The sequence below is a fragment of the Theropithecus gelada genome, chromosome 2 (assembly GCF_003255815.1).
Source record: "Theropithecus gelada isolate Dixy chromosome 2, Tgel_1.0, whole genome shotgun sequence".
In the NCBI taxonomy this organism is placed as follows: domain Eukaryota; kingdom Metazoa; phylum Chordata; class Mammalia; order Primates; family Cercopithecidae; genus Theropithecus; species Theropithecus gelada.
In genome coordinates, this window is record NC_037669.1 from 162941106 (window position 1) to 162965154 (window position 24049).

The 24049-nt window shown below is 44.4% G+C and overlaps 2 protein-coding genes across 5 annotated transcripts in view; one reads left to right on the forward strand and one right to left on the reverse strand.

The window, feature by feature from the left end:
* The window catches only part of OXNAD1 (oxidoreductase NAD binding domain containing 1), a 91212-nt gene extending 76391 nt beyond the window's left edge, over nt 1-14821 (forward strand). Inside the window, exon 11 of the mRNA XM_025375073.1 lies at nt 10977-14821. The gene's annotated coding sequence lies outside the window, so the exon portion shown is untranslated. The remainder of the gene's footprint in view (nt 1-10976) is intronic.
* RFTN1 (raftlin, lipid raft linker 1) overlaps nt 1-24049 on the reverse strand; it is a 202248-nt gene that overhangs the window by 22350 nt on the left and 155849 nt on the right. For all 4 annotated transcript variants that reach the window (XM_025375063.1, XM_025375064.1, XM_025375065.1 and 1 more), the window contains one exon: nt 19731-19846. In XM_025375063.1, coding sequence (XP_025230848.1) covers nt 19731-19846 — 116 coding nt within the window. The remainder of the gene's footprint in view (nt 1-19730; nt 19847-24049) is intronic.

Here is a 24049-nt window from a genome sequence, read left to right on the forward strand (position 1 = left end):
AGTCTGCAGGAATTCTAGAACCCAAAAGTGTCAACTTTGTCCCCTCCACCTATCAGCAGTGGATTCCCAACAGCTTACTGATAATCATAAAATGCAAACCCAGAAGAGGTCTCTGAATAAAGGTTGGTTCAAAACCTTAAGAGAGGGGGAAATGGAGATTAAAGGTGATTTCACGGTCCTAGCTAACAATGAACAGAGCCACACAACACACCATGCGCTGGGCTGTCACAGCCTTGACTCACTAAGGAAGGGATTGGTAAGACATGGAATGCTGGGAAAAGCTCAACACGATGAATTTCTCTCTCCCTGACTTTCTCTGCCTGGTAACTTCAAAGGTGCCACGTTCTCAAGCCGTGCTGGGGCAATCGCAGTTGGCCAATACTCTCCTTGTGGTGACTGGTGACTCAACTGTCAGTATCATGTTGCTATGGCTACCACAATTCTTGCTCAGCCCTCCCTCCTTATGCTTTGCTCTTATTTAAACCAAACTGCATCGCACTAATCCCACAGCATGCCCTCTGAGGACCCATCTCTGATAGGGCTTCTGAGGTGCCAGAAACCTCCAGCTGGAATATCCTGCCTTCAGGACAGATCAGACCTCTGGCTGTTCATTAGTCCAATGCCACAAGTCCTGCAATCCGCCTCCCACTCTGTCTGGCTCCCTGCTCTACCAGAGATAAATCCACCACAGCCATAACAGATGCACTGCCGGGTCCCCATCAGCATCTGCACTGACACCTACCATGGGACAAACCAATGATGAAAAAACCAAAGTCAAGAAAATGAAAATGGTCTCAGAGAGACTGGACAACCCTATTTGGGGTCCTCTAGAAACACCCCCCTCCCCCGTCACTCTGTTCCCTGTCCTACCATTTCTGCATATTGATCACGAATTAGCACTTCCTTGTTCTTCTGCCCCTGCAGTAGAACACAAATTCCACAAAGGCAAGGAGTTTATCTTCTTCCTGATGAATCCCAGGCACTTAAGGAAGTATTTGTTTGATAATTAGTTGTTGAGTGAGTGAATAAATGCACCTGTGCTAGCATTTTTGGGGTAGGTTCTGCCACCATTGTCTTGTATCCTCAAAGTCTTATCAAAATTGCTGTAAATCATACCTAAAATGAGACATGAGTTTGCCACCAAAAATGTGAATTAATTTGCCAGGATGCTGTGTTACCATTTTATGGGCATTTTGTATGTGGAAGTTGGAAGTATATTCACGTATGAAAATTAGATACAGTCATGTACTGGCCATCAAGCACAAGGCCATTATTTACCTGGCCACACATAAACTTGTTTCTTCCCTTTTTCTGTTCCATTGCCGTGTGTTATGGAGGGTCCTATCAGGAGGTAGTGTCTGTTTCTCCATCTCTTGACTCTGAGCTGGTTTTGTGACTCTCTTTGGCCAATAGTACATTAACAAATGTGATGCAAACTGCGGCATGAACTAAGCTGGCACGTTGGGGCTTGCCCACTTGCTGCTCTTGGGAATCCTGTGGCTGCCATCCTGTGAAGAGGTTCAGGTTAGCTTACTGAATGTTAAGATACACCAGGCTGTGTTCTAGCCAACTGCCAGACATATGAGTCAGGCCACTCTAGATCATTCAGCCATCAGCCGACATATGAGAGCCTAGCAGAGATCAGCAGGGTTGCCCTATGGCTGAAGAATTGATCAGATGACCTAAAGAATCATGAGCTAATACATGGTTATTTGAAGCCACTAAGTTTGGAATGGTTAGTTACACAGCAAAAGCCAACTGATGGAGACTGAAAAACAAAACATCCAACAAACATTTAATGGAGACGAGTGTATCTGCTTCTTTCGAAGTGACTTTGTCTTTATACAGGAAGGTAACTCTGCAGAATCCTGTGGCCCAAATAGATTCTAAATAGAATAATGCTTTTGTGCTACTCCCTACCCCTCACCTTCTTGTCCAAACCGGCTTCTGAACATCATCAAGAATTTTCAAGGTAAATCAAAGGTAAAATTTGTTTTCATGGGATAAAAATTCACTGGTTTCAAAAAGTAAAGGCCTCAGGAGAATGAGAAGACAAGTCACAGACTAAGAGAAATGTCTGCAAAAGCCATATCTGATAAAGGACTTTTATCCAAAATATACAAAGAATTCATAGACTAAACAATAAGAAAACAACCCAATTTAAAAATGGGCAAAAGATCTGAACAAATACCTCACCAAAGAAGATACACAGATAGCAAATAATGAGCATATAAAAAGATGCTCAACATCATACGTCTTTAGGGAAATGCAAATAAGACAATGAGATGCCACATTAGAATGGCCAAGATCCAAAATACTGACAATACCTAATGCCGGCGAGGATGTGGAACAATAGCAACTCGCATTCACTGTCATGGGGACGCAAAATGGTACAGCCACTACAGAAGACAGTTTGGCAGTTTCTTACAAAACTAGACATATTCTACAATATGATCCAGCAATCATACTCCTCGTTATTTACCCAAATAAGCTGAAAACTTTTGTCCACACAGTAACCTACACATGGCTGTTTACAGCAGCTTTATTCATAATTGCTAAAACTTGGAAGCAACCAAGATGCCCTTCAGTAACTGATAGAGAAACTGCAGTAGAACCATACAATGAAATATTATCCAGCACTAAAAAGAAATGAGCTCTCAAGAGATTGGAGGAGCCTTAAATCCATATTACTAAGTGAAAGAAGCCAATTGGAAAGGCTGCATACTGTATGGGAACTCTGTGGTTTCAGTTCAGTTTTGGTATTAACCTAAAACTACTCTAAAATAGAAAGTTTATTTTTCTAAAAAAAGTAAGGACCTTGAATCAAAACTGACATGAATTACAGTGATATTGCTAAAGAATATTAATGGTTTATAAGAGCAAGAAAATTGAAGTCAGCAAAAACCCACCAATGGAAAACTAATTAAATAAATTAAAATAAAATTGTTCATAGATTGAAGTACTCTATGGCCATTAAAAATAATGAAGTAAAAGCCTAATAACAGGAACATTTTCAGGATACAGTTACATACCCAAATGTATAACAGTATGAAGAGTATGATATCATTTTTGTAAAAAATATGCAAATATAAACAGAATATACACAGGAAGGATTATCCTAAGATGGTATGCAGCTATCTTGCAGTGATGCTGAAAGCTGGGGTTTATTTTGCTTTCTTTTCTTTACTGTGTTTTCTAAATTATCTTTAATGACCACGTGTCACTTTTTTCAACATCTTTATTGATATATAATTGAAGTATCTTAAAATGCACCTATTTAAAGCCAACAATTCAGTGGTTTATAATATATTCAGAGTTGTACAACCATCACCACAATCTAAGTTTAGACCACTTTCATCACCCCCCACACCAATACCCTGTACCTATTAGCAGTCACTCCCCTCTTCCCCCACCCACCCCTAGGCAACCACAAGTCTACTTTTTGTCTCTATGCACTTGCCTAATCTGGATATTTCATATAAATAGATTCATATAATATGTGGTCTTTTGCAACTGGCTTCTTTCACTTTAGCATATGTTCAAGGTTCATACGTGTAGCATGTATCTTTACTCCTTTTTATTGCCAAATAATATTCCATTATACAGATATACCATAGTTTATCCATCATTTGATGAACATTTAAATTGTTTCTACTTTTTTGGACATTACAAATAAAGCTGCCATCAACATTAATGTACATAGGTCTTTATATGGACATATGTTTTCACCTCTCTTAAATATAGGGGTGGAATTGCTGGGTCATATGTTAACTATGTTTAACATTTTGAGAAAGTGTCCATGGATCACTTTTATAAAAAGAAAAAAAGTTATAAGAATGAAAGCAGAGGCCTCTTGCCCTCACTAGACTAGTTCTCAGTCCTTCAGTCTAATTTGCCAAGCCCAATTTGCCACTTCACCCCAAAAGGATGTTTAAAGAGGCCACTGATTTAAAAGCAGCGTGTCAACATGCATGCCCAGCTTATTCAAGCTGGAAGGGGTCAGGATGGACCTCTAGTCCAGTGGCTGCTGGGCCTGGCTGAATTTTTTTACATGCGGATCCCTAATCCCACCCGCCAGACCTTCTGACTTTGAGTCTCCAGGGAGGCAGAGTCACTTGGGAATGCATATTTATTTATTTATTTATTTTTGGAGATGGAGTTGCGCTCTGTCGCCCAGGCTGGAATGCAGTGGCGCAATCTCGGCTCACTGCAAGCTCCGCCTCCCAGGTTCACACCATTCTCCTGCCTCGGCCTCCCGAGTAGCTGGGACTACAAGCGCCCGCCACCACGGTGGGCCAATTTTTTGTATTTTTAGTAGAGACGGGGTTTCACCATGTTAGCCAGGATGGTCTCGATCTCCTGACCTCGTGATCCGCCTGCCTCGGCCTCCCAAAGTGTTTTTTGTTATTTTTTTGAGACAGAATCTCGCTCTGTCACCCAGGCTGGAGTGTAATGGCATGATCTTAGCTCACTGCAGCCTCAACCTCCCAGGCTCAAGTGAGCCTCCCACTACAGCCCCTCTGAGTAGCTGGGAATACAGGCACACACCACCATGCCCAGCTAATTTTTTTTTTTAATGTAGAGACACAAGGCCTCACTATGTTGCCCAGGCTGGTCTTGAACTCCTGGGCTTAAACAATCCTCCCACTTCAGCCTCCCAAAGAGCTGGGATTACAGGCATGAGCTAGCCAGCCAGAATGTGAATTTTTAATAAGTCCTCAGGTGATTCTGAGGACTACCAAGGTTTGGGAACCACCGCGCTAGTCCTTCCTGCCTAAAACATCACTCCTAATTAGTGGTGATGGAACATCCGCGTCACACCAGCATCTGGGAGTTGACAGTCCTAGGCCCCAGCCACTTCCTCTGCTGAAGCGTTCCACATACACTCTCCAATTAGACCTAGTTTTTCCCTTACAACCAACAAAAACAGTCTACTTCCTTTCTCGTAAGTCAGCCCTTCAAAGATATGAGGAAGCCAGCTACCTGACTGCCCTTGTTTTTTCCTCCTCCAAGATAAACATGTCCAGTTGTTTCCCACCATTTCCAGGTGTCTCCCCCGTCGCTGTCACTCTCACCTGTACCCTAGAGTCTATGTTTCTCATCAAGTATGGTGGTCATGGTGGAACCTAAGACTCCAAGTCAGCCAGCAGTAGACTGAAGAAAAGAGGGAGAAGTCCTTCATGCATGTGTTTTCATAAATTTGGTCAAAGATATCTTTTCTAAGCAGTGCTAACCTCATCCAATTATTTATTCAATCAATGTTTGTTAAAAAAAAAAAAACTGCAACACAAAAGGAACTAATTTGGATCCAGAAACCATGAATATAAGGAATGGCTGGTCCCTGACTCAAGGACTTTGCATAGCAATTTGGTAACTTCAGTAATTCCTAGGTAAAGTGAAATGTGGTTGTTTAAAAAGGGAGGGAGAGCAAAGCCAGCTGATAGTCTTATGGATGGCCCCACAAAGCTGGTGGCATCACGGTTGGGCTGGAAAGGGTGAGCAACTGCCTCAAAAGTGAAGATCGGAGGTGGAGCAGGGTCTCAGCAGAGAGTGAGCCCAAGCAAACACGGGCTGTGATCTGGAAATGTTCACTGGGTCACAGCCCAGAGCACTTGGAGGGAAGCAGTAGAGACATCCTTGGCCTGTATTAACTCTTTTTCTTTGGAATTATTGTCAAATCAGGTATTCGCCATTCTATATTATTGACTTTTTTGAGCTTAAATGCAATTTGTTGATACTTAAATGTATTCCTATTACATTTATTGGACTGGTTTTAGTCCAACATTCATATACTAAGAGGTAAGAGATTGGAGGGGTTTAAGAAGTCTGGAAAACCTACTCAAAAAAGGAAATGGATTAGATCAGTAATTTTCAAGGTTGTTTTGTTTCTTTTTTTTATTAATAGGATGCTTCCTTTAAGCATCAACTATAATCTGATTTAGAAACAACATGTAAAAACAGATACATTCAGAACAAGCAGCTCTGGTTGACACTGGCATGGGTGGGTGCTCCAGAGTCTTCCCCACTCTCAGACATGACCTGGCTTTCTTCCCCTTTGCCCAACTAGAATGCTTTTGTGGAGCCCAAGAGCATCCATGTTCTTTAGATCCCGAGGGCCACCCAAGATATTCTGTGGCCTCCCAGAATCAGGTCTCTTCAGGTCCACCACCTTCTAGATCCCTACACAAGCCCCTGAAAAAGATGTGAAACAGGACAAGGCACAGGATGGCATCAGAAAGCCCATGAAGAAAGACCTCCTCCCAATGAAAGCACATCGTTGCCAAGTGCGGCCTCTCAACCAGTTATACACCACCCGTAGGCCCTTCCTTTTTATTTAGCTGTATTAAAAGCCTTGGCCAGGCGAATTTCAGAGAACATATTTCAAGGAGTGGTGATGAGTGAACACATAACTACAAGAACACCCTCCAACCTTTTATGCTCACTGATTTAATATACTTCAGTTGTCTCTGGAGAACCATTTGCCCTCTCTTCGTCTGTGGCTCTCATGCATCTGAAAAGCTCTTTTAGGGGGCCACATGGAAAGCATAAGAAATGGGGGCAGCCCCTAGGAGCAAAGAGCAGCTCCTGGATAACTGCTGCAAGAAAACAAGGACCTCAGACCTGCAACCACAAGGCCAACAACCTAAATGAACTTGGAAGTGGATTCTTCCCCACCAAAGCCTCTAATAAGGAACACAGCTCTACTGACATCCAATTTCAGCCTTTTGAGACCCTAAGCAGCAGAGGACCCAGTTCAGCCCAACTGGATTTCTGGCCCAGAAACTGTAAGATAATAAGTAGGGGGTGTGTGTGTGTGTGTGTGTGTGTGTGTGTGTGTGTGTGTGTGTGTTTAAAGCTCTGATAGAATTATCTCCCACCCTTTTATCTCAAACACATTGGGAAAACCTAAAGATATAGCCCTTGTTATCACATTGAGGCCTTAACTTGCCACAGGATGCATAAACATTATTTCTGGGCATGTTGTGAGGGTGTTTCTGGAAAAGATTAGCATTTGAATGGGCCAACTGAGTAGACCAGATGGCCCTCCCCAATGTGGGTGAACATCATCCAGTCATTGAGGACCTGAACAGAACAAAAGGGTGGAGGAAGGCTGAATTAACACTGCCTGACTGCTTGAACAGGAATGTCCATCTTCTGCCCTTGTTGCTCCTGGTTCTCAGGGCTTGGGACCTGGACTGGAATCCGCACCATCAGCTGCCAGCTCTCAGGCCTCTGAACTATACCAGTGGCTTTCCTCGGTCTCCAGCAGACTGTAGGACTCCTCAGTCTCCATAATCACATGAGCCAAAACCTTATAATAAATCTCTTTGTGTCTTTGTGTGTGTGCATAATCTCCTACTGGTTCTTTTTTTACTGGAGAACCCTAATACACTTATTTCTTGTCGTTCTGTGGCATACACTGAATATTTTAAACCGCATTTGTCACAGGATTTTGAAAATGTGATCATTTGTTTCATCCTTTCTTCCTCTGCAGCAAGAATCGAAATTCACTTTGCCCCATGGTCTTCACCAGAATGGCATACTTGCCTCTCCCCTCGTCAGATTTAAAAGGTTTCTGTGATTTAAGGTCTTCCAGCACCCCTCAGGAAGCTTGACAATGAAGAGGAATTATTGATGAATGTGGAAAGGCCAGGGGGTGGGCATTCATTTTTAATGACTACACTCCTTCCCTTGACTAAATGGAATCAATCCTGCCTGCCTGAATTTCATCCATTCATCATGCTGTCACAGTGGCTGACACACAGTAGGAACTCAGTATTTATTTGCTGGATAAATTTTTAAAAAGGTATATCTTACTTGTATCACTAAATGTTGTATATGAAGTGAAATATGGATGTCTGAGAAAATAGGACAATTGAGTTAATGGAAGAAAAAAGTGCAGATAAAGATTAAAGGTCAAACACTTCCGTTTGTCATCTCATTATCCAGACCGTCAACAAGTCCAGTCTTGAAAATACCTCTAGGAGCATCCTGCCTTGCTAGTCCCCCTCAGTGGCACATTCTGTTGGCTGCCAAAGCCAACAGCCCCTCGATGGCCCAGGCCGCCTTCCTCACTGACACCCCCCAGGCCTGGACAACCATGACTCTTGACAAGTGGCATGGGTCTGTGACTCAACCCTGGCCAATGAGACCTGAGGAAATCTGTTGGGGGTTTCTGGGAAAGGTTTTACTTGCTAATAAAAAGGGACATGTGGCAGGAAAAAACTGCTCCTGTTCTTCACCATTGTCATCACATTTGCATGAGACACCTAGAATGCCACAGTCACCTTGTGAGGATCATGAGGAGAGGCCCGCAGACAGGCTGAGGATGAGTACAGAAAGATGGCAGCACCCGGGTCCCTGGTGGCATCTTTAAGCCATTGAAAAAGCTGACTCTGAGGCCGGGCGCGGTGGCTCAAGCCTGTAATTCCAGCACTTTGGGAGGCCGAGACGGGTGGATCACGAGGTCAGGAGATCGAGACCATCCTGCCTAACACGGTGAAACCCCGTCTCTACTAAAAAAAATACAAAAAACTAGCCGGGCGATGTGGCGGACGCCTGTAGTCCCAGCTACTCGGGAGGCTGAGGCAGGAGAATGGCGTGAACCCGGGAGGCGGAGCTTGCAGTGAGCTGAGATCCAGCCACTGCACTCCAGCCTGGGCGACAGAGCGAGACTCCGTCTCAAAAAAAAAAAAAAAAAAAAAAAAAAAAAAAGAAAAAGCTGACTCTGCAACCTCCCCATCTTGCTCTAGACTTCCTGCTCAGTGAGATGAGATGAACACCCCTACGGCTTAAGCCGCTTTTAGTCGGATTTCCTGCTATGAACAGTGGAAAGCAACCCAACTGATACCCACGACCACCACCCTTATTCTATTTCCCTGGGCTTCTGTTGCTCTATCCCCCTTTCTGGCCCTTTCTCCAGGGCCAGTTGTCCCAATGTACAGCTCTCTGATGAAAATCCCACTATGGCTCCTTTCAACCCATTGCAAGAAGTCCAGGCCCTTGCCTCAACCACAAAGTCTTCCCCAGACTCTTCACATGCAAACATACTGTCAAGGACTCCCTACAGGGTGACCCTGGAGAGACGTCCATGCATGTTATATCCATTTCCTAGGGTGGCTATAATAAATGACCACAAAATTGATGGATTACAACAATAGAAATTTCTCACAGTTCTGGAAGTCTGAAGTTCAAAATCAGGATCACTGGGTCAAAAATCAAGGTTATAACAGGCCCCTGCTCCTTTTGGAGGCCAGGGGGAGAATCCGCTCGTTTTTTTCCGGCGCTAGTGGCTGCTGGCATTCCTTGTCTTGCGGCCTCATTACTCTAATCTTCAAAGCATTTTCAACTCTCTACTCTGCCTTCACCTCTATGTGTATAAAATCTCCCTCTGCCTGTCTGTTATACAGATGCACACCCAGCTCTGCGTGCACACCCACCTCTGTGTGTATACCACCTCCTCTCTGGAAGGAGCTTTCTCTGTGAAAGGGGAACTAGGGAAGTGAGGGTGAGAGGAGAGAGGAGGATTCAGTCTTTACTATATACACATTTGCACTGTCAGCATTTTGTTTAAAATTATTATAAAACCTCCAGTAACTTTTATCTCAATTTGCAATGTAATATTCCTGAATGGAATTTTTTTACACATGCTCTTAGGCCAGGTTCCCTAGAAGCAGACGCTAAGACAAGTATTCATGTGCAAGTAACTTATTAAGGATGTGCTGCCAGTGAGGGAGTGGGGGAAGTCGGACAACACAGTAGCAGCAGCCCAGGAAGGACGTAGTTTTAAGGACATCCTGTGACCAGTGGCTTGGTCTGATCCTGTGGGGAGCTCTGAGGGGTGAGTTACGCTCAGAGTTGTCCCCATCTGAGGCCAGGGAGCAGAGCTTTCGTACACCCACACTCCTCTGTCATTGATGAGGACCGCCTCAGGGGCACTTGTGGCTCTTGTTGCTTAAAGCAGGGCGGGCTCCTGGAGCTCAGGGGCAGGGCTCTGCTAAGAGGCACAAGTGCTGCCTGCTTGAGGTGAAAGCACGGTAAAAAGGGAGCTGAGGCGTCTAGATCACCAACATTATCCATTATCAGAGGCATCTAGGAGATCACCCACATTATCCATTATTGAAGGCATCTGGGAGCTCACCCACATTATCCATTATGTGTTCTAATTATAAAAAAAATTAATAGATGTGCCTTCTCTTCCAGCTGGCCTCTGCTCCTGTCACTTCCCACAGCAGGAAGCCCCCACACTCAATCCCTTAGCCCATTCAAGTCCTGACTTGACTGCCAATACCCAGCTGCAGCCCACTGTGTCCAGGAGGCCTTGCTCAGTCTCTGCTCTCTCCCAGGGCACTTCTGGTCAGCAGGGCACAACTAGCCTTGAATGCCTTCCCACTTCCTTTGTATGCTCTCTTCTTCCCGAGGCTCCTTGATGTGTGGGGCGTCAGCAAACGCCCCTTTGCATCCTTGTTCCTGAGCATCAAAGAGCAGTCATTCTCTTTGAGCCTATGGAGTTTCCCAGTTCCCTGAGAGTTCTGTTATGGAACCTCTAATCTCCACCATCTCCAGTGGTTTTCATTCTTATGTATTCTTTCATGGATTAGTCTAGCCCACCTGCCCCATGGGGGAGCAGGAGGGCTGGTTTTAGTCCAATAGCCCATCATCTCTGTGTCCTGCCACTGCCACAATCCACATACATTTCAGAACGCCCAAGCAAGTGGCTGCTGCCAAGGAGGAGGCAGAGGGAAAATAATGGCTAAAAGAGATAAAAGAGGGACAGACAGCCATCCCAGGCTCCAGTATCCGAGGATAGGGTCAAAGCTTCAGATCAGAAGTCAGGACTCAATAATCAGATCATGACCTTTTGGGGTCACTATTTCTAAATGTAATCTCTTCCCCATCATTATGGGAAGGGAAATGACTTACCTGGGCAACACAAACTGTACAAACTAAGCTTTTCTCTGTGAAGTTCCTAATAGCAGAAGAGTACTAGAGGCCCTCTCCAGAGACAAGAAGAAAGAATTTCAGAGGCTCAGGGGAAAGTGTGATATGGCCCCATGGCAAGAAATGCTCACAGGCCCGCTGGCTCCAGGTGGACATGTCACCCTAAAATAAAAGTTGGAGGCAACTAAGGAAAACCACTGTGGCTGTGGAGATGGATGAGTGTGAATTTACAAGGACAGAAGGGGGTACCTGAGCCTCCAGGGATGGTGACAAAAATGAGGCAAACCCAAAAGAGGAAATGTTGTGCCTGGAATGAGCTGAGGTGTGCAGGTGGCGTGAGGTATACACACATGCACCTCAGCCTAGAATGAGATGAGATATGTGAATTACATATGTGCGTGTGTGCACACGTATACACACACGCCATTTAAAATCATGCTGAAAGCAAGAAGTTGCACAAGAAGAGTATGTTCAAGACAGTAAAAATGGGATTATTCAACTCCTATTTTACTTTCTTTTCTACAAGGAGACAAATATGGCTAAAGTCTAAGAGACCCTGTGAAGTTTTCTCCCCATTAATGGCGTCACAGCATTTATATCTGTGTTCATCAGGATTCTCCTGAGAAAGAGAATCAGTAGGCTATCTTGTATCTAGAAAGACTCATTTTGAGGAACTGGCTTACGTGAGTGTGGAGGATGTAAAATCCAAAGTCTGCAGGGTAGCCCAGCAGGCTGGAAATTCCAGCAGGAGTCCATGTTGCAGTTTTGAGTCTGGAGGCTGAATTCCTTCTGGGATCTCAATCTTTTTTCTTAAGGCCTTCAGCTGATTGGATGAGGTCCACTCACATTATGAAGGGTAATGTGCTTTACTCTTCTACTGAGTCGAATGGTAATCACATCTCAAAATACTTTTATAGCAACATCTAGATTGGTGTTTGATCAAGTAACTGAGTACCATAGCCCAGCAAAGTTGACATAAAATTAACCATCACAGGATAATTCTGCAACTTAGTTTTCTTGTTTAACATTTCCTGCAATTCCTTCCATGTCAGCTTATACAGAATGACCTAATCTATAATAAGAATATATTATCTTTTGTTTAACCATTCCCCTACTGATGGACATGAATATTGTTACCTTTTTTGATATTACAAATAATGCTGAGATAATAGCCTTGTCTGTGCCTTCTTGTGAACACATGCATTTGTTTCTTTATAAGAGATGGACCTGAAGTATGAAATTGCTGAGTCATGGATGGGAGTGGGCATTTCAAATTGTTAGCAGATGTTAGCAGTTTGCCCTCTGAAGCAAACTTGAAAATTTTAAATGAGCTCAAGCTGAGATGAATCACTTTTTTTTTTTTTTAAGGAGAAGGCAGTCATCCATACATACTATTCTGTAAACAAGTGTGTAACTGTCAAGGTGAGTGGCACACAAGAATTTGATAAAAGTCCAAGTACTGAAAGAGCTGCTAAAATAGAGCTGAGGCTATTCTGACCTCCATAGCACTCACCTGTGCTATGATTCGCTTTGCGGTGGGAAAGGATGGAGATGCAGCCTGGGAGGGGTTTGGGTGTTGATTCCTGGGCCTTTCATGGGAGTGATTATTTGCAGGAAAATCATCCCTATCACAGGAAAAAGGCAGAGAACTGCTGTCTTTGGCACTAAAGACTATGATCTCAGAACCAAAATAATTATCTTGGAGAAACTGTGGCAATAAAAGAAAAAAACCAGATGGTTTAAAAAGAACAAATATTGGCTCCCTTGTGAATTCTAGAAACCATGGAAATTGATGTTACTCCCTGGCAAATCCTAGAGTGGATTCTTAAAGAGATGGTTGGGAGCCTTTGAAAACAAAAGCTTGAGCCCCACAAACCTGCAGAACTTCATGAAGAACAAGTGAGACCTAAGGTGTTGTTACACAGGATTATGAGACAGGGTTACAGGCCAGAGTAGGTTTTACTTACAGAAAAGCATCTCATCAAGCCTTTCATGTAAATACAAGAGAGGAATGGAAGGTGGAACAACAGGGCCACCTGAATCTACTGCAGAATGGTTTGGGTTAGTGTCAGGCACTGGTGGAGAGATTCTATAGCGTGCCAAGGACTGTGTCCTTGATCCAATCTGTTTGCCATTGAGACCAGCCAGGAGCCACCATACATATGAAGCCTTCAGGGAAGCCAAGGCTGGAAGATCCCCAGAATGAAGGATGATATAACCATGATCAGAAATGTCTTGACAGGCTGGGGAAATGGGCAGAAGTGAATAGTATGAGATAAAATGGGAGTTAACAAAAGATTAAATACGCAGGCAGAGAGTGGAGAAGAGCTGACTCCAGAGCCTCATGACAAAGTCTGTGGGGTTGTAGAGGCTGTAATGACGCCCTAAGCCATTCTCCCCGCAGCTGTACTCGTGGAAGTCCAGTCCACCCTGAGAGAAGTCAAGTCCTCACAGGCAGCAGCTGCTTTCTAGGATGCTCATGCCCTTCTGACCTCACCAACTGAGCATGTCAGGGGTAAGCTGTATGTGTTTCTATAAGTTAGACCCATTATCCTAATTACATGTCTTAAATGATTTAAAAGCATATAAACTATAAGTGCAAAAACAAGTTGTTTCTCAAAAAACTAAGTTGAATTCCTTGAAGAGACTCAACCAAGAACAATCACTAAAAAGTAACAACTGTGGCTGAATTAGATGTGTGTTGGGCGAGGGGACTAGAAAGACTAGAAAGAAATAATGAAAACATAGAAGGATTCTGCAGTCAGATTCCATTGATACTTTAAAGAAACTGACACTGGACATTGTAGTTAGCACACTTTGGGTGTGGTTTATATGAGAAAGATGAGGCAGAACTCTACTTCAGCAGACACTCAACTCAAAAAGACTGGCAAATGGACATGTGTTTACATACTTTACATTCAAACAAAATGTGTAAGATAGGAATCTGATTTTCTTTGGGTCTCTTGGACTTTTTCAATTAACCCACCCGCCACCATACTAGTTGCATCAGCTATAAGTGCTTTTTCTACTGTCTTATGTTCCATTCTGGCACCAAATTTCACGATAAGCACTGATGTTCTAGAACATATTCCAGGGAGAGGGATAAACATGGAAAAGGCTCTATGCTCAGGTAGCACCTGGTGGTGTCTATAAGCTCTGATGGGCTGTCAGGCTCAAAGATACACAGATTCAGAGGGAAGAAGAGGGTCTCTGTGTCTGTATCTTGCTCTTTACCTATTCATCTTATGTAGTTTTTTCCTTTCCTTTCCAAGAATTACCCTTTCTGCTCACACACTAGACTGTAAACTCAAAGAAAGTCAACAAAATACCTGTTATCAATGCCCTATGGATAGACATTTATCTTACAACTGCCTTTAATTTTAGGCTGTAGGTTTCCAACTGAGCAAAATGCAATTATTTGCATTTGACTCTACAGGTACCCTAGCCCAACTGCCTCTGTGCTTTTAGCATACCACAAAGGCAATGGGGGAAGGATCTGTCTCATGATGATACCAGGTGACGGACCGAGAAAGCAGTATGTCATGAGGGCTTACTATGTGCCACGTTCTACATTCACAACTTTTTAATATGTTTTCTCTTTTAATTCTCATCAACTTTGAGAGGTCGTTACCAGTATCCCCATTTATACAACTGAAAATAGAAAAAACAAAGCAGGGGTGGTTTGCTTTTCACATAGTCCATCACTCAGCTGGGAATCAGAGAGGCAGGATGCACACTCAGGCCAGACTCTGGAATCGCTGCTCTCTTGCCAATATGTTGCACCGTCCGCACACTACATTTTCGTGTGTGCGTGTGCGTGTGTGCATGTGTACATGCGCGTGAAGAGAGAGGGAAGCCAGCGAGACAAGGTGGAATCGGAATGGCACATCTACGCAGAGCTGAGGAATCAGCACAGGAGGAGTAACGAAGCAGGAAAGGGACAGGCCAGGCCCCACTGTGAGACATGAGAAAGAACTGGTCAGGGACATTTTGTGGTCAGAGCCCTAGAGATTATAGGCCTGCCTGGGAAGACTGTGGTTACCAGAAAAGCAGTTAACCAGAAGCCAAAAGGGACCTGCTGAGGCCTTAAAAAGGAAAAATCTTTCCTAGAGGCCAAAAGGGTGGGGAAAAGAAGTAATTGGTAGAGGGTAGAAGACATGAGAGTTTGAAAAATACCCTCTCAGCCTTAGAGAGGGGCAGGCAGGCGAGGGGCTGTCTGCAGGCCCAAGTCAGGGTCTAACGGAGCCTCTTCAAAGAGCTGAGCTGTGGGTGAACCTGTCCTGGACTGGACATTGCTGGGCTGTGCTGGTTACAGAGCTGTCTATACTTAGTTCCCCTAAGACAGGGATTCTCAAGGTGGGGTTCCCACACCAGCAGCATCAGCTCATCTGAAAATGTCTTAGAAAATGCAAATTCTTGGGCCCCATCTCAGAGCCACCGTTATAGACTAAATATTTTATATCCTCCCACAGTGTGTATGTTGAGGCTTCAAACCCTAGTTTGGCTGTGTTTGGAGATGGGGCCTCTACAGAAGTAATTAAGGTTAAATGAAGTCATAAGTATGGGGCCCTGATCCAACAGAATTAGTGTCCTTATAAGAAGAGACACCAGAGTGGCCCCCTCCCACCTGTGCATGCTCAGAGGCAAAGCCATGTGAGGATACAGTGAGAAGCCAGCCATCTGCAAGCCAGGAAGAGAGCCCTCACCAGAAACCAAACCCCAACAGAACCTTGATCTTGGACTTTTCAGCCTCCAGAACTGAGAGGAAAGAAATTTCTGTTGTTTAATCTGTCTAGTCTGGTATTTTGTTACGCAGCCCAAGCAGACTAAGACACCCATTGAATAGGAAGTAGGGGTAGAGCCTGGATAGCTGTGTTTTTAAAAGCTCTGCAGGTGATTCTGATATGAGCTCAATTTTGAGAAACACTAGTCTACCTTGGGCTGAACCAAAAAGCCTTCAACCCAATCAGCAAGCATTTACTGGAGTGCCTTGGAGAACAAAGATAAATATTCCCAGATCAAGAAACTCACAGTGGAGGGAGGAAAGTGGACAAATAAATAACACTGATAGAGTACAACAGGAGCTGTGATAGAGCCATGCCCAGAGAGTTATGAGAGCACAGAGGAGCGCTCTTTCACCCTGCAGGAGGTGACCTCAGAGCTGACTCCTGAAGCTTGTTTCCACCAGCTGCAAAGAGGAAGAGAAACCCATAAACCAAGGAGTACAGTCTTCCCACAAGATCTCTCCTCCATCTGCTTTCAGGAGATGTCAATCTCAGAGGTTGTGTTAGCCTGACCACGTGGAGCAGAAACTTGAGACAGCACTGGGCAGTGAGCCTGAAGATACTGAGGATGCCCAAGTCACCTCCTTTGACACAGTTCTGTCCCCCAGGCGTTGGCATTCCAGGCCTCTGATGGGAGCAGCAGCCTTGATGATCTCAGAAATGCCTTCAGGTCTTTCTTTCATTGTCTTGGTGAATAGCATATGGCATCCTTCCACCAGCACCAATCTCCCTATCAAACAGTAGCTTGGCCAACCTTGGTTTTCTCTTCTGAATACACTTTTTCATTTTTGACAACAAAGCCAGGCTGAGAATTTTCCAAATCTTTAAGTTCTGCTTCCCTTCTGATTACAAACTCCATTTTCAGTTTGTTTCTCTCTTCCTGCATTTTACTATCAGCAGCCAAGAACAGCTACACTGCACCCTGAATATTTTGCTTAGAGATTTCTTCCACCAAATATCCTAGTTCATCCCTCATTGGTTCTGCCTTCCACAAAGCGCTAGGACACGAACACAATTTAGCCAAGTTCCTCGCCACTTTATAACAAGGATGGCCTTTCCTCCAGTTTCCAATACCTTGTTCCTCATTTCCATCTAAGACCTCATCAGAATGGCCTTTACTGTCCATATTTCTACCAACATTCTGATCATGACACTTAGATAATTTCTGAGAAGTCTGAGGCCCTCTCTACAGCTCTCCTCTTCTTCTGAGCCCTCAACAGAATCACCCTAACACTCCATTCACAGCAATCTAGGCTCTTTCTAGCCTGCATGTCCAAACTCTTCCAGCATCTACCCATCACCCAGTTCCAAAGTCATTTCTACACTTTCAAGTATTTGTTATAGCAACAGCCCCACTTCTTGGTACCAATTTCTGTCTCAGTCCATTCCTACTCCTATGACAATATACCACAGGCTGGGTAATTTATAAACAACAGAAACTTGTTTCTCACATTTCTGGAGGCTGGCAGTCCAAGATCAGGCATCTTGACACTGACCAACAGGTTCAATGTCTGGCAAAGGCCCATTCCTCACAGATAGTGCCCTGTAGGTGTCCTTGCATGATCAAAGGCGGAAGGCCAAAAAGGGGAGGCAGTGGTCTGCAGCCTCTCTTCTAAGGGCATTCATCCCATCCATGAGGGCAGAGCCTTCCCAGCCTTATCACTTCCAGGGTCCCCCCCTTTCAAATCCATCACCTTGTGGGGTAAAGTTCCAACATGGGAATGGCATCTATACCCACCCTGGTTCTTCAAATGGAGTGAGCCTCAGAATCTCCTGCAGGGCTTGCTAAAATGCAGACTGCCAGGCCCCACCCCCAGAGGGTTCAGCAGATCTGGAGTACAGTCCAAGAATCTGCATTTCTAACAACTTCCCATGTGATGCTGATGCTACTGGTCCTGCAGTCACACTAATTTTTAAGAACCATTTTATAGATGATTTTGGATCACTGCCATCAAGTCATCTTTTTTTGAGGAACCACAGAGCCCTCCCTTAACAGCCATTTTAATATACAGACAGCAGGAATTTTACACACATCCCCATGGTCTGCCAATCACTCGGCTCAGGCACATGTTTTGGGTGCAGCCATGCATCGCTACTGTTAACAGCCAAATGTTACAGAGCAAACTGAATGCCGGCTGCTCAGTCCTTCAGATCCTCAACTCTTGGCATTTCATATTTCACCACCACCTGGAGCCTTCACTCCACCACACGTGATGGGCCATGTGACCTGCCCAGCTACAGTTGAGGAAGGACAGGGTCCTGAGAGGTGACAGGACCTGCCCACACTCGCTTGGCATCTTGGACTGAGCCTTACTTCCTCTGCATCCCATTTCTAGTTAGGAGCATGGACCCTGGAGAGACCATGGGCCCCAGGGTTACACAGGAGTGACTGGTGGAGCTGATCTCACACCAGGTCGTCACCTGGTTCCTTACTTCCCTCAGGACTTCTGGCCCCTTCGCTAACCAGCCCCGGATGCTGTGACTTTCCAACTCCTGCTTCTGATGACCCTAGTTCCTTTAGGTACTCCATTACTATCACACTTGCAAGCAGTTATTTCTCATCCCTGTTCAGACGCAGGCATGCCCCCCAACAGCCTTGCTCATCACTTCACGCATGCTGGGAACTGCTGTAGCTTCAAAGCTGAGTCATAGTGTCCCAGGAGACATCCAACTCACGCCCCATCCCATCTCCACTTCAATAACCAGGCAAGGGACTGCCTCGAGGCTGCAGTTCTGGCAGGCACAAGGGTGTGGCAAGCACTGGCTGTCTGGTGGGTCTCAGCGCCCCACACTCCTCACAGAGAGTTATATCCACCCCTGTCTTCCCTCGGCCTGGAGAGCCCTGTTTGGCAGAGGCTCTCCCAGCAATGCCAATCCTGTGTTCTTCCATGGTGTTCAGAAATCAGTTCTCTATGCCCATGGCTGGGCACGGTGGCTCACGGTGTAATCCCAGCACTTCTAAAGGCCAAGGCAGGCAGATCACTTGAGGTCAAGAGTTTGAGACCAGCTTGGCCAACATGGTGAGACCCTATCTTTACTAAAAATACAAAAATTAGCTGGGCGTGGTGGCGGGTGCCTGTAGTCCCAGCTACTCTGGAGGCTGAGGCAGGAGAATCGCTTGAACCCGGGAGGCGGAGGTTGCAGTGAGCCAAGATCGTGCCACTGCACTCCAGCCTGAGCGACAGAGCAAGAAGCTATCTCAAAAACAAAAAAACAAAAAAACAAACAAAAAAACCAAGAATTCAGCTCTCTATGTCCAAATAGCTTCCCCCTTTATATCCCAGATGCTGTGTATGCAAGAGAGTATGCTAAAAAGTCACGCTTCCATAGTTAGAGAAATGCCCTTCAGGTACACACTAGTGAATCTTAGGAGTAAATTCGCTCCTCCAAAGTCCCAGCAGAACATGGTTTGAGGAATTCCCCTGCCCACAGCAGTTTGGTGGCCTCATGAGTCAACATTTCTCAAATACATTCTTCAGTATTTAATGTGTAATCTTGGACCAGGGACCTAACCTCTCTGTGCCTCAGTTTCCTCATCTATATAACAGGGGCAATAACAGTATTTACTTAAAAGGCTTATTGTGAAGATTAAGTGAGCTTATGTACATAGCTCTAAGGATAGCTGGCAGAGGGAGCCACAGGGTCTGGCTCTGACAACGATGCTGCTCTGATTATTACGGAGGCCACAAACTATGTGGCCTCATTTATATCACTTAGAGTTGTCAGTTATATGCAAATTAATGAAAGACAAGTCTCCTTCCACCAAATGGCCAGGCACACGCAATGTGCTTTTCCTGCAGAAAGGGAAGAGCGGGGCCCACCCCTACCTGGAGGTGGGAAAAGAGGGGAATGAAAGGACTAAGGGGGTCCTTCTAGGACCTACCAGGTCAGCTCCCTCTCAGAAGAAAGCCACAGCTGAGCAACAGCCCCACGGTCAGATGGAGCAGGCGGATAAAACAATTGCTGTCTAAACAAAAGAAGCAGGGCTGCCAACCCCACACTTACTTCCAGGACTGTCCATTGTTCAACCACAATCGCATCATAGCCCTGTATGGTTTTGCTATCTTCTGTGGAAACAGCTTCAAAGATGAATACTCCATCTGTTAAGCCATGTAAGGAATCTGTGGAAAAAGAAAAAGGCGGGGTGGGGGGTGGTTTGTAAACCGTCTGTGGCAGAAGTCTTCTAAGCAGCAAACATTTCCACTGCATTCATTAATAATCCCAATCAGAACATCTTTTCAGCATGTTAATTAAAGAAGGCACATACAGCCATAGAGTCTATCTAGCCCTATCAGAATGAATGAGGCTAATTTACCTCACAGTTTTGAATAATATCCTTGATTTATGAGCCCAAATTTCATTGTTAGCAATCACCATTTGATTTCACGCGTTTACCTTCCTTTTCATGCTCCAGCGTCAGGATGCACTGGGGAGAACTTATCCAGGGTAAAACACAATCATTTAGAGACAGTTTTTAGAAGCAAACTATATTTAGGTGAGGGTTTTTTTTTTTTTTTTTAAAGGGAAGAGATATAACACACCAGATCTGAGCTTGTCAGATGCATTCTAGATGCGTTGATTCTTGGAAGTTCACATGATGTGGGCTGCTGTCCAGACAGCATTTTAGGCAGCTCTTGTCAAGAGGTGGAATGTGGGGGAGAGGGAATTTTCCCAAATAATTTACCACTGGAAATGTTTCCCTGGGCACTGCTGAAGTCAGTGTACCAGGTTCTGAACTCTGTACAATTCGACAAGTATACATGAAATGTATAGCATGATCAAAAACTATCTTAGGCAACGAGGGTAAAAAGAAATATAGAACAGGCTGGGCGCAGTGGCTCACGCCTGTAATCCCAGCACTTTGGGGGGCCAAGGCAGGCGGATTCCCTGACCTCAGGAGTTCGAGACCAGCCTGGGCAACACAGTGAAACCCTGTCTCTACTAAAATACAAAAAATTAGCTGGGCGTGGCGGGGTGCACCTGTAATCTCAGCTGCTTGGAAGGCAGAGGTTGCAGTGAGCCGAGATAGCACCACTGTACTTCAGCCTGGAAGACAGAGTGAGACTCTTGTCTCCAAAAAAAAAAAACAACAAAAAATACAGAACAGAGTCCTTGCCCCTACAGAATACACTAAGGGAAGTACCTTTTACCCCTTTGTTTGGTACATGGCTCGTAAATGTCCTAGGTCCATTTTGATAAGGGATTTGGGGAAAGAAGACTGACTTAGAAGCAAGTGGTTTGGGGCTGGGCTGTATCCTGAAAGGTGATGTGACTCTTTCAAGGGCTGGGTCTCTCATCTGTGGGATTATGGACAGACAATCTCTCTTGGTTCCCAGATTTGATGCTATAAACACTGCTCGATCATAATATTATGGACTGAATTGTGTCCTCCCAAAATTCGTATGTTGAATCCCTAACCCGCAATGTGACTATATTTGGAGACAGAGCCTTTAGGAAGGTAATTAAGGTTAAATGAGGTCCTAGTCCTCCTTTAACTAGGGTGGGATGGGGCCTTAGTCTAACAGGACTGGTGTCCTTATTAGAAGAGGAAGAGAAACCAGAGCCCTCTCTCTCCCTCACCTGGCACGTGTAAAGAGGAAAAGCCACGTGAGGACCCAGCAGGAAGGTGGCTGTCTGCAAGCCAGGAAGAGAGCCCTAGCCAGAAACTGAAGTTGCTGGAACCTTGACCATGGACTTCTAGCCTCCAGAACTGAGAGAAAATAAGTGTCTGTTGTTTAAGCCACCCGGTGTGTGGTATTTTTTTTATGACAGTCCTAGTAAACAAATGCACATACAAAGCACATTTCAATGGTATGCTCTTTTAAAAGGACAATTTTTAATAGGACAAATCCATAATAATGTGACTTTTTTTTTTTTCCTCCACGGGGAGGAAGGGAGACAAATTCAGAAAGTCCCCTGAATCACACTGGAGTTCCTGGAACTCCCAGTATTTTCTAGATTCACAAAGAAAAAGACTGACAGATGTGAATATATAACAATATTTAGCTTTGGCTCCCAACAGACCCCACAAACAAAAGGTCATCAACATGAGAAAATTATTTGCAACAACAATAACAAAAATAAAGGCTAAGCTCAATATTTTTATATGTAAAAAGCTTTTACAGATAGTTAAAAATACTAAAACACCATTAGAGACAAAGGACATAAACTAGCAATTAATTAATTCTCTCTCTCTTTCCATGGCCAGTAAACATTGAAAAACAATTGCAATCTCTTTTTTTTGTTTGTTTGAGATGGGGTCTCACTCTGTCTCTTAGACTGGAGTGCCATGGCACAATCACGGCTCACTGCAGCCTCAACCTCCTGGGCTCAAGTGATCCTCCCACCACAGCCTCCCCAGTAGCTAGGACCACAGGCACATGCCACCACCCCTAGCTGTTTTTATTATTTGTAGAGATGGGGTCTCACTACATTTCTCAGGCTGGTCTCGGACTGCTGGACTCCAGTGATCCTTGGTCTCCCAAAGTGCTGGGATTACAGGCATAAGCCACTGCTCCAGGCCTCAACTTCTTTTTTATTTAGCAAGGTGACAAATTTTGAAAAGAAAATTCTCACTGCTGGTAAAGGTGTGGTGATATGGGAAAGTTTATAGTGCTTAAGGGAATTTTAACTGTACAGTCTTTCTAGAAAGCAATTTAACAAATTTGCAGGATTTTGCCACAAAAAGTCCATCCTCTTTCACCCAGAAAGCTTACCCTTCTTGTCTATCGTGAGGTAATAACCTCCAACACCACCAAATATCCATCTATAAGCATTACTTATAAAATTACTTAAAAACTTAATCTAAATATTCAATAATCCAAAGATTTAACCATAGAAAAATAGTTAAATTTGGAGATTTCTGTATAACACTAGGCTGTCCCTAAAAATATCATGGGAATTTAATGATTCAGAAAAATGCTTTAGATACAATATTATGGAGAAAAACTAGGATATAAAACTGCCACATGAGCTCAATATGGATTTTTATGTTAAAACGGTTTAGACAAACTTTGAGGAAATACACAAAATGCTAGCAGCAGTTATAGGTGGTGGAATTACATACAATTTGAGTTTTCTTTTATGTCCTTCCTTTTCTGTGAGGTTATTAACAAGTTAAATCGGGTGTAACACAAGTAAATGGACAACACAGATGACAGAGAATGTCCTTTTTCTCTCTACAAGGCTCTTGAGGGCATAACTAGAATCAAAGAGTTTTTTAAAACTATGGGGAGATGATATTAGTATGATCTAAATAGAAAAACTTTCCTTAGAGGAGTCTAAAAATGGAAGATAGGGCCTCAGAAGGGTGAGTGACATGTTACTGGAGTTCAAGTTTACCCTGAATAACCTTCCAGCCATTCATTATGACACCTACTGGGAATCTATTATGTGCCAAGTAGTCCTGTAGTCACTAGAGATCTCACGAGCAGCAAGACAAAGTCCCTGCCTCCATGAAGCTTACCTTGCAGTGGAGGAGGAAGACAATAACACCATGTCAGAGGTGACAAATCCTAGAAAAATACCAAGTGGGCCAAGGGGAGAGTGAAAGTGGACACAGTGGTGGTGGCTATTTTTGAAAGAGGCATCAGGGTAGGGCTTCCCACTTCAAGTGAACTAAGCAAGCAAGGAATATGGATCTGCAGGGTTTGAGAGTTCCAGGAGGAAGGGACAGCCAGCCTGACATGCAGAGTAAATGAAGGACAGTCAAGGACCAGGTGAGCAGCAGAATCAGGAGAGAAGGCGGTTAAGACTAAATTGACTGGTGGGGAGGCCAGCCACTTAGGGCTCTGTTCATCTGACTTGCTTGGCCAATGGGATATTAGCAGGTGTAATGCAAGCAGAGGCATAAAAAGTACATGTGTGGTTGAGCTTGGCCTCTTGTGTCTTTGCCATTACGTTGAGAGGGCATGCCCCAGCTAGCCAGTTGGTTCTAGGGAGATGAAGGACAAATGGAGCAGAGCTGCCCCAATGGAGCCCAGCTGAGACCAGGTCTGCCTCAACAGAGCTACTCCAGCCAACCCCAAAATCTGCCAGAGTAAATTGTTACCATTGTAAGCCAATGAGTTCTGAAGTGGTTTGTTACACAGCATTATTGGAGCAATAGCTGACCGACACAATGCCCAACCTAGACCTAAAAACAAGACCACAGTACTTTGCTTAGCGTGGGTCCTTATTCCAGATAATAGGGAGGCCTAACCGGTTCAACAAAACCATGGCTGTAAGGGTAAAGAGCACAGCAGCCTTATCCTGATATTATCCCAACATAAGGTAATTCTCCATTTCAAGTAAGAGCCCTATGGGTAAACCAATAACACGCTCCA